We start from the raw sequence: 16,346 nt of genomic DNA, 5'->3' as shown, positions 1-16,346 counted from the left end.
GGAGTAAAACTCTTCCCCTCGTGTCCTGCTCACCTACAGTCGCTCACACCTGTGTGCTTATGTTATTTTATGTACACCTGTCTCCTCCTGGACACACATACAAAAATGCATTGTCTTGATTCATAGAAACCTGAGTTGCTCATACATGTATATATATTTACAGTTCAGCTCCCCATCTGTTGCACACACACAGATGATCAGTCAGCTTGTACAGAAGAAGGTCAGATCCCGTTCAAGTCTTGTTTGTGGAAGCCGGAAGTTGTCTTTCCTTTTGTATATCCAACGACCTGTCAGGTGACCAGGTCACCTTGTTCCCAGGTGAAACGAGGATGACTCCTCAACTGGACAGAAATGTGCACCGCATTCTCTAATGTTTGTTGTGCAAATGTCACTTGTTTTCTCAAGTTAAAGCCACTTCCTTTAATTGCCTCAAGGTGTTTAAAATCTAAATGAACTGACGTGTCCTAAAGCTGCACAAGGAACATAAAAATCTATCAAAATAATTGTTTTATCAGTGTGGAAGATGTTTTAGATTCACACTGTTTTTGCCACTGGTGAAAACTCATTCAATACAATGTGACATTATTGTACTTTATGTATTTTCCATTTTCTGCTACTTTATACTTCTACACCACCACTTCGTACCCTTTATTTCCTTCAGGTAATTAATACAAAATACAAACTCTTAGCAAATCTAATAAGTGATGCTGTATTATTACAGATTAAACTATGATGCGGCCTGTAAAGTACATTAAAGTGATACCTTTACACATTAATGCATCATAATTATAATCCAGTGGATGGGGTGATTCTGCATGAGTATTCTTGTGTATTCAGTGTACTTTTGGAGCCATAACACATGCCGCCTCTTTTACCGTCTGGGAAACACGAGGTCGGGCAATACACCTAGGCAGGTTGCGCCTTGGCTAACCAGCATCGCATCAGAGCTTACAGACTTTTGAGCATGCCTTCTCTCCGTCTTGGATTTGAGGGTGAAAAAAAAAAAAAAAACGCGGTATGTGTAGGGCCCTTAGTGAAATATAATTTTGAATGCTGGACTTTTACTTGTAACAGAATTTCTACCCTGTGATATTGCTTTTACATTATAGTTATAGATATTAGTCTACACCTGTCAGATTAGAGAGTAAAACAACAATAATAAGGGTTCAATGGTGTTCATTATGTCTTCAGTTTCTGATAATGACTTTAGTTGTTCTTTTATCTCAGACATGTTAGGATGTTAGACATGTTAGGATGCAGAAACTTCCGCCTTCCACAGAAGTGTCACGTGTCTTTATCAGCTCATCTGTCAGCTCCCCTCAAGATCAGCTGATAAAGACGCGTCACAACCACCACCAAGTGACACTTCTGAGGAAGGCGGAAGTTTCTGCCGAAACATGTCAAGGTATGTAACATCCTAACATGTCTGAGATAAAAGAACAACTAAAGTCAATAATAATAATGGTTCAATGGTGTTCATTATGTCTTTAGTTTCTGATAATGACTTTAGTTGTTCTTTTATCTCAGACATGTTAGGATGTTAGACATGTTAGGATGTTACATACCTTGACATGTTTCGGCAGAAACTTCCGCCTTCCACAGAAGTGTCACTTGGTGGTGGTTGTGACGCGTCTTTATCAGCTGATCTTGAGGGGAGCAGACAGATGAGCTGATAAAGACGCGTGACACTTCTGAGGAAGGCGGAAGTTTCTGCCGAAACATGTCAAGGTATGTAACATCCTAACATGTCTGAGATAAAAGAACAACTAAAGTCAATAATAATAATGAGTTAAATGAAAGAGCACAGTCAGTCCAGAGTGTGTAGCTTACTCTTTCACTTTGCATAATTTTACAAAAGTGCTTCATAGTTCAACCCTTGTTTTTCCACCAGTGGGCGCCAATAATGCAAAGTTCCCTTGTGCAGCTTTAAAACAAACAATAATGTATCATAAAGGCATGATCTTTTTTTCCTCCTCATTTATTACTCACATTATCATTTTCTGACTAGCTTTGAAGAGAGTGAACAGGTGAGAAACAAGTTATGTACATAATTAGTTATGTGAAGGTGAAAGTCCTGTATATCTCAGGGAGGAATCCATACACTTCAGGGTTTTTTAAAAGATAAACCTGGTGATATTTTTCTTCCTGTCATCAAATCCCATGAATATTGTCAGCCTTTTCCTTTAAGTTTATGTAAAACCTCAGGTCAAAAGCTTGACTGCATTCCCAAAATTAAGTGACACATTTATAAGCAAACTGTTTCACTTTAAAAATTAAAAAAAAAACTTAAGGTTGAGATGCAATATTTAGATTTTTGTTGTTCTGAAGGTAAAATACTGAATTACAGAAAGTCTCACACCTAAAATCATCAAGTCAGAGCGTAAATATGAGTAAATACCTCTGTTGTTGTCAGAATTCCCCTTTCCTAAATCTTGATTTTTGAGGCGGCGGCGGCGGCTACTCTCAACTCAAACATTGATTCACTTCTTCTGTCCTTCTCTGTAGACGCTGTGATCTCAGAGGCTACTTGAGGTTTAAATACAGGATCAACAGCTACACAGAACCATGACGACAGTATAATAGCAATAATCCTAGCTCTTTAAATGCATACATTAGATTACCACGTTCCTATGTTCAGATTTTCCCATTTAAAGTAAATAAATACAGTACTTTTATTTTCCTGAAGCGCGCTCGGTGTCCGGGTCTACGAGGCGGCGCTGATTGTCCGAAGCAAAGACAGGAACAGGTTTTCCTGACAGCACAGTCCGGCTGTCGATCAGTGATGCTGAAGCTGAGAAATAACCAGCCAGTCAGAGGAGTTTGTTATGTTGCAGGACAGTGGGCAGGGGCAGGGCGGTGTGTTCCTATTTGGCGTTAGCGGTTCCTGGGTCCATCAGTAGTCTGTCCCTCCTGACCGGAGCAGAGAAAGAAGGATGAGGAGAAGAGGAAGAGGAGGGTCCGGCAGAGGTCAGATCGAGGTCAGAGTTGAGGGGAGGAAGTGATGGAGGTTAAAGGTCACAGAGCGGTGGAGGTGATCTTCTTCATCCCCCTCCGCTGAGCCAGAGTGGAGCAGCCCACTGGCTCCAGCACTGGGGGGACGTTCCTGTTGAGGGCCGAGTAGGTGGCTGCCATCGCACCCTGGAGGAGGGACGACACACACAGAGTCAGAGTGCTGAAACTACTGATCCATTAATCAATTAGTTAATCAACACCAATTCTTATAAAACAAGCAATATGAAGATGTCTTGTGTTGTGCCAGGATGACTTTTGTTTTTCATAAATGTTGCATGTTTCAAATAATACATGACAATGTAGTGATGTACTGTATGACATCTTTACTAACATTCATATTCTCTTTTTATTAGTGCTCTGCATGCTTATAAACTATTTAAATATTACATTTTGATCTTATATTTTTTTCCTTTTTTTAGGCTGTGTAAGGGGACTATGTCTTTGCTAACTCTGCCACATTTGCAATGTCCATGTTAAATAAACAGCTTATTAAGTAAATAAAAAATAAATACACACAGTGTTTAAACACTGTTATAATGTAAGAAACAAGCTTCAAAAAAGTTTTTGTCATCAGATTTTACATTTGCACAAAAATTAATGAAAACTTTAAGTCAAATTCATGACTTAATGTGACACTGGGAGCTGCCATATATTTAAGAATAATAACTCTGACCATAACCGCCCGCCCCCGCTGAGTGTGTTATCTATTCCCACCCATTCTTGCAAGGTGTGTGTCAGTTCCCACCCACAACCGCAAACATTCAGACCACACAGTACACAGTACTCTCACATGATAGACTATCAGTAGATGGAGTTTTCTCCCTTCCCACAAGGAAAACACCTTATTTTACTGTGGTATTAAGAAAAGATAAGCACACCTGTCTGTATTAAGTAGCAAAATTATGTTCTAGTGCATAATTACGCTCAAAATTACATTCAGTGTTATTATTATCTGTAATATTCCTGAGAAATTCCTCCAAATATCCGACCTGCCTTGCTTCTTTTTTTGTATTATAACGTCATGCTTATATCTTCTTTTCTACTTGTTGACGTATCCATCCTTCATGTTAATTAACCTCCAGGACTGGCATGTTTTTTCTGGACTGCCAACTCCCACCTGTGGCAAAGATAAAACCGCACGTTCCCGCAAAATTTGTGTTGGGGCAACCCGGATCTGCAGGGTACCAATCCCAATGCAGTCCTCTAGTGTGAACTTGATGTTTATCTAGGTTTTTACTGTTTGAGATAAAAACCTGTGACATGAATCATTCTTCTCCTGCACAAACGCTTCACACCCTTTCACTATGAATTAAGTTTTGATTTCCACGTAGATTTGTTTCCTGGTGTGAAGTGGCTGTAAATCAGCACTGTGCAAATATGTTGTTTCCATGACAACCTGAGATGGAATGATCTGATTCATGTATTTGTAGAACTGTCAGTGCAGACGGGCTAAAAGGTCAGACATGAAGAACAAGTAACCAGAGAGACAGTTTGTGTGTGTTTGTGTTACCTTGACCCGTTGCGGTGCGTCCTGTCTGTTGAGGGTGTATTTGGGCAGCTGGTCTCGGTGTGTCACCCAGGGATGTCGGAGCACCTGACCCGCTGTCAGCCGCCGGTGAGGGTCGACATGCAGCATCTTGGATACCAGGTCCTGAGGAGGTCAGAGGTCACATGTGAGCTCAGTGAATGTCAACAGAAATCATCCTTTGGAGAGCGTACATTAAATATTTACAGCAGAATTTAATAAAAATAAATGAAGCTTACCCTGCTTTATGACCTAATCTACAAAATTAACATCATGTTGTCACTGTCAAAGGTTGAGACCATAAATTGGTACGGAAAATGTTTACTGAGGTAATAAATCAAGTAAAAAGTCGGCTACGTCCACCACTTTCATACAGTCAGTTGTTGTGAGTGTCAGAGTCCACACCTTAGCCTCAGCAGAGACAGAGTTCCAGTATCCTCCACTGAGTGAGAACTTCCCGCTGCCGATGCGAGCTAAAATCTCCTCCGGCGTGTCCTCTGGACCGTTAGCAAAGGGAGTAAAACTGGAGATGACAGGAAAAAAGAAGAATGAGATGGAGAAGTATTCTTATTTTAAAAAAGTCGCCGTTCAGTATATTACATTTACTTGTCAGGGACCATGTGCAGACACATTCATTTTATATGAGGAGAAAAGATGTATTGTCCCTGGGCAGGTAGACACAAACATTAATACAACTTATGCAATTACTACAAATAGATACATTAAATTCAATTAAAGCAAAACTTGATCATACATCCAAAGAGATTTTGTTTTCAAACTATCAGGGAGCTTGTTCCATTCCTAATGGCCGTTGATGAAGAAGCAGAAGCTAGTGTTTTGCTTCTTTTTACCAACATCTCTAAACATCTAATCTATTTATTTTTTAATTCAACCCCAGTGTTACAGTCTCAGAAGTTTTCTGTACCATGTGATTTATAGCACCTTTTGGTCATTAATCATAGCTCTTAAGAAATGAATTAATTCATTTTAAACTACATTTTCTAGCATTGATTAAGGTGAGAATATTCTCAGAAAAGTTGCATTTAACGTTAATTAGCTAACATGTGTTTACCCTGTTAGCATTGTGTAGAGCAGGACTCCAAGACTCCAGATGTCACATGCTGCATCGTAACCCTGCTTCTTCAACACCTGCCAGAAACACAAACAACGTCACCTTCATGTAAACAGTCTGCTACAGTTAATTTATATAAACACCTGTTTTGCTTTCCTGTAAAAAAGCTTCAACCCCTTCTGATTTACATAATGTATACTTAATTCACTGGACTTTGGTTTAAGCTTGTTTTTGTTTGGTTAAATCAAGACAATTACAGACTCTAACAAACAGAACTGATGACATAAACATTCACAACAACACTTTCAAGGAGTTCAGTTAGAAAATAGAAACTCATGATTGATGCAAACAAAACATCTCAAAACACAAAGAGGAGATGAGAGATGTCCTGAGGACGGAGTCAGTGTTAAAGACAGCGTTGGGCACAGAGAAGACCTCGTACCTCAGGTGCGACAAAGTTGGCGGTGTAACACGGTGTCATGAGCAGACCGTTCTCTGCTCTCAGCTGTTTGGCGAAACCAAAGTCGCAGATCCTGATGGACTCGGCATTCCCGCTCTCATCCACATAGAGGATGTTACTGGGCTTCAGGTCTCTGTGCACCACCTGAAAACATAACAGGAAAGGTGGAGTCTGATGTTAAAGTTCACAAACTAAGTCAAATCATAAGGAAGTACAGAAAAACGTAGTTATTAAGTAAGAATGTAAGTAGGTAAAAATGTAAGCAAGTAAAAACGTAAGTATGACAAAACCTAAAGGAAAAACTTCAGTAACTGAAAGTGTCAAAGTATAAACATAAGTTAGCCTGGTTCCAGACCATAGACCCTGCCCACTCAACTGAGTAGGCTTGCATCTCTGGTCTGGCATACTGCAATGAATTTACGATTTATCTCCTCCAAAAGATGGACGGACCAATGAACGCCGGGGGTCTAGCGATTAGCCAATCAGCGCCACGCTGATGTCAAGCTGTATGCTGGTGGGTAACTGGTGAGGATAGCAACAATGGCGACCGCTACAGATCCTACAGACCACATTAACGATGCTATCGAGGTATTTCGCCACTACTCGCGTTCATGGAGGACCAAATTAAGGAATCTACTAAACTGGATTTAACAGCGATGCAGCTGGGCGTGCACGACGACGGAGACATTTTAAACGGGCAATGTTCGCTTGTTTTCGGCACCCCTTAGGCATGGATACTAATGACGTCAGATTCTGGGTGAGTCGTTGATCTCTACTGATTGGTTAGTGAAAAATCTAATTCCCTCCCCCTTGTAAATCGCCTTCAATGGAGGCAGTGTCAGACTGAAGGTTCTGGGAGCTTCAGTCTGACACTCAAGCTACACATAAGTAAGAACTAAAGTAAATGCAAGAAAGTAAAAAACTTGAGTAAATAAAAACATGAGTAAGTAAAAACAAGTAAAAAAACCTAAACGTTAGTAAAACGTCACTACGTACGTAAAAACTTAAGTAAAAATGTAAGTAAATAAAAATTTAAATAAGTAAAATACTTGAGTAAATAAAAACACAAGTAAAAACATAAGAAAGTAACAATGAAAGTAAGTGAAACATAAATAAGTAAAAACTTGAATAACTAAAAACGTGAGAAAGTAAAAACAAGTAAGACCTAAGTAAAAGTCTAAGTAACGTAACTTACACACAAGTAAAACATATTGAAAACAAAGTAAGTACAAATGAAAGTAAAAACTTGAGTAGGTAAAAACATAAGTAAAAACATAAGTCAGAATGTAAATAAGTGAAATGTAATTAATTAAGTAAAAATAGGTCAGTAAAAATGTAAGTCTAAGTGGAAAAAGATAGTAAAAAGCATAAGTAAATCAAGAGTAGATAAAAATGTTGGTAAATCTTAAGTCAAAATTTCTTTACTTACTTTTGATTTTACTAACATCTTTACTTTTGACTTAACTTAAATCTTTACATCTTTCACTAAGTTTTACCTACGTTCTAAGTAAATAAGAATGTGAATCAAGCTTAGATGAAGCTGCATGGTACACCAGAATAAATCCTCAGAGAAAAGCATCCTATTGCTTTAACATGCTGCATGTTTATCAAATTTAATTTTGTCATTGATTGTAGAAAAAGTAAAAAAAAACCAAACAAACAAACAAAAAAAACAAAAACAAAACAAAAACCTAAAGAATTTTTTCCCCTGTATATAAGTGAGTGTCCAGTTTTCTCTGTTCTGACGTATTAAAACGTCATGAACCAGACATGATTTCCCTTTGAAACACGGTAAAAACAAACGTACCCCCTGTACATGCAGGTACTCCACCGTCTTGGTGATGGTGTAGAGAACTGCGCTGGCTTCTCTCTCAGAGAAAAACTTCTGACGGAGGATTTTGTCCAGCAGCTCGCCTCCTTTCATCAGCTCTGTCACCAAGAACACTGACCGGCCGTCGTCATACACCTACGACATGAAAACAACCCAAAATCAAACAACGGTTTAGTCACTGCATTGTTCTGGAAATTAATTTATTCAGTTTACTCATTCAAACCAATGTAACAGCTTGAGACCTGCCAATGGTGGATATTTGTTCCATCAGTGGTAAATAAAATATGCAGTGTGAGGTTCCAACTGATAGTTTGTAGTGATCCAGTTACAATGAAAACTAACTCAAAGATGTCATGGATGTTCAGTTTGAATAGTTGAGTACACAGGAAACCATTAATATAGATTCATTATTTGCCTAACACTATGTTTAAGGCTGCATATCTTTTTTACATTTTTTATATCGGTGCCAACAAACTTTTTACAATACCTAAGTTTAATGAAATAGACTAGAATTGGAATGATTTAGTCCATTAATTGATCTATTTTGTTGGTTTTCTTTGTCTTTAACTCTTCTTTAACTTTTGACAGTTGATCAGACAAAACAAGACCCTCCAACACTACTAACTTTTACTTAATTTTTTGCAATTGTCTGACATTTTATTGACGTTTAAAGTTAGAAAACATTCCTGAAAATCCAACTAAACAATTCATCCCAATTGTTTGTACTTGGATACTCAACACTATGAACACATTTAATCAGTATTCAAAGTGTACTGAGGTTAAATACCTAGTATAGTAACTATGAGAGATTAACTTTGTATCATGTCTTAGAGTTGTATTGATTACTGGCACACAAAGGTAGCATTTATTCTGATAATCTGTTAATCATTTAAGCTGTTTTTAAGCAAAAATGTCAAGGATTCTGTTTGCAGTGCCTCCAATGTGGGGATTTTGTAAACTTAACATCTTTGTGTTTTTGACTGTTGGTCGGGTGAAATGGGACATCTGAAAACATGAGCTTTGACTCTGGTAAAATGTGTTGGACACTGTTCTCTATTTTCTTTACTTCACAGACCAAACCATTAATTGATTCATTTAGAAACACATTACTGAATAATGAAAATAATCATTTGTTGCAGCTGCTGTGAGTGGGTTTTTTTTTTTTTCATTTTACGAAATATTCCAGACTGCTCCATATACCAGATTTACTTTAACAAAACAGAGTCTAAAGATAGAAGATGTAGATAGATATAGATAGAAATGTTTTCTGAAAAATCTAACTGTACATTTGATGCCAAGTTTTCAGTACTTTTGGTCAGAGATGGACTTTTGTAGAGCTGAAATCTTAGTCAACCAAAACAAAATTAATCTGCAACTATTCGGATAATCGATTTATCGTTTCAGTAATTTTCAAGCAAAAATCCCAAATATTCTCTGGTTTCAGCTTCTTAAATGTGATGATTGCTGCTTTTCTTTGTCATGTGACAATAAATTAAATGTTTTAGGTTTTGGACTAACAAAACAAACAAACTGAAGACATCATTGTGGGCTTGTCGTTTTGTTATTAATCTTTATACCTAACATTACATAGACTGAACAGCAGAATCTGTAGATTATTCAATGATGAAAATAATCACTAGCTGCACTGTCACAGCAGCAAAGAGGAAGAATAAAACTGTACAGATAACAGAACTAAACTAAAACTAGAATACTATGTACATTCATAATTGATATATCTAACAAGCCCTTTATTTAAAATCTTTAGACAAAGGGATGAATCATCTCTGTAACAGCCACCAACCTTATTTAAAAAAAAAAAACAAAAAAAACCAGGCATGAATTATAACTGTCTTTGGTTACTGGAAGTGATTCAAGCGGGGGCATTTTCACCCGTCAGCAAGGTGATATTTTTATCTCTAATAATTAAGAATGAGTCATGAAACCATTAATTCTTTTGTCCACCAGCTACACAGACAAATTCAGGTTGACTGAGTGTAAGGAAAATGAGTCACTCTGGAAAAGCGTAGCAGATAAACACTGAAAATTAAAAGTTAATTTTCAGAATAAAATTGCTGTTCTGAGAGTGGGTTTTTCCTTTTAAAGACATCACAATTAAAGCATCAGAATCACAGCGTTATTGCACATAGGAATGCTCTGAAAAGAGCAGTTTAATGTGACTCACGTCTTTGAGGGTGATGATGTTGGGATGTTGTCCATATCTCAGCAGGATCTCCACCTCTTCCGTCGGGTCTCTCTTGGACTTGTTGATGATCTGAAACAGTGGACAAACAGTGTTTAGCTAAACATTGTAGCTAAAGCTGAACATGGACGTCTTCACTCTGTGTTGATGTGTTTTACCTTGACTGCGTACTCCATGCCAGTTCCTTTGTGTATGCAGCGCTTACAGATGGAGTAAGACCCGACACCGATGTCCTCTTTGATCTCATAGGCATCTGAGAACTGGGATGTGCTTCTGTGCAGCTGCTACATATAAGAACACCAATATCAATACAAATGTTACTACTAATAATTAAGGGACTAAGACAGTCCTGGTTGCCTCTCTTTGTTTTTGGCTTCATTAGAAGCCTCCAAAGTCCTAATAGCTCTCCTGTTTTGCTGCAACAATCACTTAGTCCTTCCTCGTCCTTGTGGCCTTTTTCTTACAAATTTGAACATTTCCAGAAATACTTGCTACTGCATCTAAAAGTGTTTCTTTGCCAAAAGGCTCTGATTATTTTTTGGGATGGTTCTCACTTGTGTACGAATGTAACCAAGTACATTTACTCAACTACTATACGAATTCAAGGTATTCCCATTTCATGTACTTTTATACATTTTCCTGACTAAATCTCAAAGACAAATATACCCTTTTTTTCCACTGAAATTAGTGTGTATACAGTATGCAGGTTTTTTAAATCAGAGAAAGTCCACTGAAAATAGGCGACACTCTTTTCCCATTACCAGTAGACAAGTATGGTTTTGTTTTTCTGGTGTGTCACAAAACACGTCGTAAAACAGTAAACAGTAGAAAGTGTCATATTTCCATAACTGCAGATCAGAGCTAGAGCTGATAAATACCAGTGACTACTGCAGAGTTATTTGTCCTGGGAATAAATATCAACTGTAACCATTCCCACTAAAGACTTAAAGTAGAAAAGAAGTAAAGAGTCTGAATACTATATCCCAAATTTTAATAATATGTTTGGACTTATGTCCGTACTAATGAAATAAATTGCTAAAAAGTGCAATAAAAAATATTATTATTATTAATTAATAATTAATTATATTAAAATATTAATTGTTTTTTTTAACACATATTTTTCTAAATACACACAAGAAAGTCTGTTCATGCTCACAACATGATGACTCTTATTCCAACGTAGGAAGTGCTGTGAATATCCATGGTCTGAATTATAATGTTTTTGTTGTGTGCGCTTTTTACTCTATTTCTACAAACCCATTAGTGTAAGGAAACAGCGCTCTGGGACACGATGAATGCATGATATGTTAGTGTAACTCCTCCGGTTTTATATGCAAAAAGAATTATTGCTCTGGCTTATTTGGTTGCAATTCTACCGGCATTTAAAAATAGATATGCAAATGGAATCGCGGGCACTCCCATAGGTCTCAAAGAGCTACGGCTTTCTGACTCTAAACTTCTAAAGTAGATATTATTTTGGAGCACTAACTTGTGCTCCGAAATCTGAGGTTTCATTCTATGAATCAGATTATTTTTCCCTCTGAGACATGTTAAATTATGGTACGCAAGTGTGTATGTACCTGTACAATAGTACTGGGTAATGGTTGTGTGTCCTCTTCTGTTATGGCCACAAAACTGAATCCCCTGAATAGCTGATGGGCGTTGGCACTGGGAGGAACCCCTGGAGAGTCTGAGAGACACAAACACAGGAACAGCTGTTGAACCTCACTGCTCCACAACATCAGATTTTATTCAGGATGTAGTTCAGCTCAGTGGTGTGTGAAGGAGAGGAGGAGGAGGAGGAGGAGTGACAGTCTGTACCTCTGGGTGTTTTAGCTGTGAACTCTGGATCAAAATAGAAAGTGTCATCAGGTCGTCCTGCAGCTGGTTTGAATGGAGGGGGGATCTCTCTGCGGAAGAGTTTCTGCAGGGAAGAGGAGACGTTACATACACAGTCAGAGACAAATGAAAGTAATGCTAATATAAGATTATTGAATGGAGACACTGACATTCCAGTCGATAGTGCTGAAGAAATGATGCCTCTTGATCTCCTCCACACCGTCTGGTCCAGCTCCTGCAAACAAACATCAGCTGTCAGTCCAGTTATTTATCAAACAAACAAATGGGAGGAAAACAGTGCATTTGCTGGGGACTATTTTCAGCAGTGGATGAATCCACATTTGGTGCTCTATTGAGTATTTGTGGCAGCAGCATGATCTTCCCATCTGTTTTGTCTCTTTGTGACAAATTTTAATAAGGTAAGGGGACTCCGATTCATCTTTTCTGGGCTTGGGAAACAAATCAACCAAGACTGTGCACTTGTTATTCTGGAGAGCTCCCTAAAACAGCCATGAAGCTTAGCAGGTTTTAATGTTTGTAGCTAAAAGTGTTACTTTGAGAGAGTGGAAATCTGCCTCCTCTCCATGTTTTAAGAAGTCCCTGTCTATATTTATTTGAAGGAGATTAGGTCCTCCTCATTTGACTCATACTGTAAATCTGTTAGGATCTGAGTCCATTAATTGATCATATTTTAGAAAGCAAATGGATCTGGCAGCAACTAAGTAGTGTACGTTGATTTATGTCCCCTCTTGAGTCTTAACTACCTTTTAAATCATACAAATTCACAAAGAAGGGATTGCGGCCGCTGACAGCACCATGAATTGTGCATCACTTGCAAGCGCTATCAGCCTTGTCTCAAGGTCCCATTTATAAAAGATACTGCTCTGGTGATATTATAGTGCAAACAAGCCTATAAAGTTTTGAAGCTGAGTGTAATTTGGCCTTTTTGTGTCTGATTGCACTTATCCATGTGGCAACGTGTAAATGTGGCTTTTGCACCCAGAATACAGTAGGCAGAACAATAGCAGAGAGACAAAAGAAAACTAAAATGTTCAGACAGCGAGCTACAGGTCCTGACCGACATGGTGCAGCAGCATTTCTCAAAAAATTAAGAAAAAGGAATTTAAATGTGACAGAGAAAATCAGTGTTTAGGATTGAATATCTCAGTCTGTCAGTGCACCAACTCTCTGAATATGCTAATAATTTCACTGTGACTGCATATGGCTGTTAGCACTGATCTTCATTTTGTTTTTTTGCAGTGAGGTTCATTTGCACAGAAAGCAACCAAAATTGCATCAAATACATGCATATTACCTAATTTAAATATATGCAAATAGCACAGGAGCACTCATTCGCTATTTGCTTGGCAGTGCTATAAGGGGTGCATTTCAACCTTTGCAGGTGCTTTGAGAATGATGCAGTTTCTTCTTTGGTGCAGGTGTCTTATTTGTGCAGGTTTAGCTGATGCAAAAAACTTCACAGTCCTTTTGTGAATTCCCCCATCAGTGTACATGTGACAGCCTGCATGAACGATCCCCGACACTGGAGACACAGCATATCTGGGCATGCGTGCATTTTTCTATTGTTTGTATATATCTAAAGAAAACAGAAAGCTTTACCTAATCTGTTGGCAGGGTTGCGTTTGAAAAGGTTCCTGAGGAGACTCTGAGCTTCTGAACTCAAAAACTGTGGCATTCCCAACTTGGCCCTGCAAAAACAAACACAAACACAAACACAAATTAAAAAACAAGAATAACTGCAGACTGATTTCAAGTGTCCATATTGTATATCCAAACTGAAAGTATTTGAAAGACTAGACGTCAGTATGCCACACAGGAAACACAGTCAGCGTTCTGCAGAAAGTCTGCTCAGCATTTTTCCGCAGACAGACTCTGAGAGTGAAAGAGAGACGACAGAGGAAATAGCAGGACGGGTTAATATTTCCTCTAATACTGTTTTATTTTTCCTCCCCAACATGATTCTCTCTTTCACCTCTCATCCCTTACTCCTCCTCCCACCTTATCTCCACGGTTATAAATTGCTATCAGAACACTTGAGTCCATTTCTCTTATCTCTCCCCTCCTCCTCTTCTTCATCCTCATCTTCCTCCTGAGTGCTGCACTTTATCTCCTCTAATATAAACCCCGAGGAGGGAGGAGGGGAGTTTCCTCTCAAATGTACAGTAAGCTGTAATAAAAGCTGTTAGGTGGTGATTGAATATGAGTGTACCGACAGTATAAAGTGTCTTACTTGAGGATCATGGTCATCGTCTCTTTCCGGTCTTTGCCTTGAAACGGCAGCGTTCCCGTCAGCATCTCGAACTGAGAGAGAAAACACAACAACACATCCACAGTCAGAGTTTTATATTGTTTCAAAAAACCACAACTGCAACTCATGACTGCTTAAAGGTCAAATGTATTTCTATATATAAGTACGAAGTACTGGCTACTAGCTACTAACTGCCAGCTCAGCCACCTCCACATTGAGAACCATGTGCAGACAACTCATAAACTCTGAATCTCGCATAGAGCCCCTTTAACTGAGCAGACTGTATTTGTGCTCCACACCAGAACCAAAAACAACTACTACTACTCATCAGCCACTTCACTTCTTGTGAGGACATCACTGTACAAACACGCCTAAAAACTTGCAGGTAGTTTATCTGTTTAACAAGTACTGCTGTTATACATTTTTAATGGGACATCATCTGTGTGAGTCTTATCCTGCACTGAGCAGTCATCACAGAACTAAAGTTAAGTGTGAACAACAGCGCTAAAATATTCAAAATATTTCACTTTGCTGCTTCAAAGGAATGTTTCAGCGTTAACTAGAATTACCGCCTCACACTTGTATGCCTCCGCAAACCAGTCAAGTTGCACTTACAGTTTACACCCATGTCTGTGAAAACATGGATGCTTCACCCACATCTTCCCCCAGCAGCACAGAAGATCTATACAATCAGCACAGTTTCAATATTACTGTCACCAGTTCAGTATCTGACCAAATGTCTCCCCTTCTGTTCCTGAAAATATGATCTTGAGTTATGGACAGCAAAGTGTTTTATGCAGAACGTTATGATGTCACAGTGAAGTTGACCTTTGACTTTTTGGATATAAAAAGTCATCACTTCACCATAATAATTTCATCCTTCATTTTCAGACCACGTTACTATGGTTAGAGTTTGACATTATGTCATCCAATCGAAATCCATCATTTCAAATCTAGGTTTACATTGAAGCAATTTAAAGTAACAAACGTAATACAAAATTATAATTTTTAAGGATTATAACTCTAAAAATTGATGAGAATTCAGTTAACCTCATGTTTTGTCACTTATACAATACACTTGCTACAGGATCTAGTTATAGAAATGTTTTGTACAATGCTCTTTCAAGATATAAAGAAGATTCAACAAGAACTTATTAAATATCTTAGAAGCTCAGAAACAGAATTAGACCTTGAGTTATTAGAGTATGTTTCATTAAACAGCATTATAGAGCAGACTTCAGAATTTGCTCTACTATGACTGGTTGGGATAACATAATCATTGCAATAAGATTATTTTTTCTGTAATCAGATTGTTTGAGGTTTAGTGTGTTAGCAGACTGAGGTAGACCCGTCAATTTGACAGAGTTCCCTCCCTCCTATTAACCAGCAGTGTGACAGAAATAACGAGCAACGTCCTCTCACCATGAGCACACCATACGACCACCAGTCAGCGCTGTGGGTGTGTCCTCGCCTGTTCACCACCTCGGGAGCCATGTACTCCACCGTCCCACAGAAGGAGTAGGCCTTGTTCTCGTGGTCTATTGACTCCTTACTGAGGCCAAAGTCTGAACACACAAAGAAATCATAAATAAGAGTTATCAGAGTTTACAGCAGCGTGAGGTAGCAGTAAGAGCACGAGCAAACACCAGTGGTGGAATGAACACATTTACTCAAGTACTGTACTTAAATACAAATTTGAGGTAGTTGTACTTTCCTGAATCTTCTCTTTCCATGTTACTTTATACTTGTACTCCACCAAATTTCTTTTTATTTCACAACATTTACTGAGAAATTTAGTTACTTTACAAATTAAACATTTTTGCACAAAAAAAAAAAATATTTTAATATAAATAAAACTACCCAACAGTACAAGTACAGCTGAATCAGTTGGTCAAATAATCAATAAGTCAACTGACAGAAATTTCATTGTGAGGTATGGTTGAAGACATTTTTCATGTAAAAATATTTATAAAGATTTGCTGCATTTTTACACTTCAACATTTAAACACTTACATTTTCCTGATTATACTTAGATAGTATAACTTGCAACAGATTATTTTTACACAAGATATTTGTACTTCTACTTAAGTATTAGTACATTTACTCAACACTTTCTTCTCCACTGGTAAACACACACA

General features: G+C 38.1%; 1 protein-coding gene across 1 annotated transcript in view; it reads right to left on the bottom strand.

The window, feature by feature from the left end:
- Nucleotides 1–995: 995 nt before the first annotated feature.
- The window catches only part of LOC125882230 (ribosomal protein S6 kinase alpha-3), a 71,906-nt gene continuing 56,555 nt past the window's right edge, over nt 996–16,346 (bottom strand). The window contains exons 9-22 of the mRNA XM_049565983.1: nt 15,631–15,773; nt 14,191–14,261; nt 13,560–13,648; nt 12,110–12,174; nt 11,922–12,024; nt 11,681–11,790; nt 10,259–10,384; nt 10,083–10,172; nt 7,877–8,035; nt 6,052–6,213; nt 5,610–5,686; nt 4,943–5,060; nt 4,523–4,663; nt 996–3,138 (exon numbers count right to left, since the gene is read on the bottom strand). Of these exons, the coding sequence (XP_049421940.1) occupies nt 3,016–3,138; nt 4,523–4,663; nt 4,943–5,060; nt 5,610–5,686; nt 6,052–6,213; nt 7,877–8,035; nt 10,083–10,172; nt 10,259–10,384; nt 11,681–11,790; nt 11,922–12,024; nt 12,110–12,174; nt 13,560–13,648; nt 14,191–14,261; nt 15,631–15,773 (1,577 nt within the window). The 3' untranslated portion in view covers nt 996–3,015. The remainder of the gene's footprint in view (nt 3,139–4,522; nt 4,664–4,942; nt 5,061–5,609; nt 5,687–6,051; nt 6,214–7,876; nt 8,036–10,082; nt 10,173–10,258; nt 10,385–11,680; nt 11,791–11,921; nt 12,025–12,109; nt 12,175–13,559; nt 13,649–14,190; nt 14,262–15,630; nt 15,774–16,346) is intronic.

Source organism: Epinephelus fuscoguttatus, linkage group LG21 (genome assembly GCF_011397635.1).
Source record: "Epinephelus fuscoguttatus linkage group LG21, E.fuscoguttatus.final_Chr_v1".
Lineage (NCBI taxonomy): Eukaryota > Metazoa > Chordata > Actinopteri > Perciformes > Serranidae > Epinephelus > Epinephelus fuscoguttatus.
The sequence above is the reverse complement of the archived record's forward strand: the minus strand, read 5'-3'. Positions and strand labels throughout refer to the sequence as shown.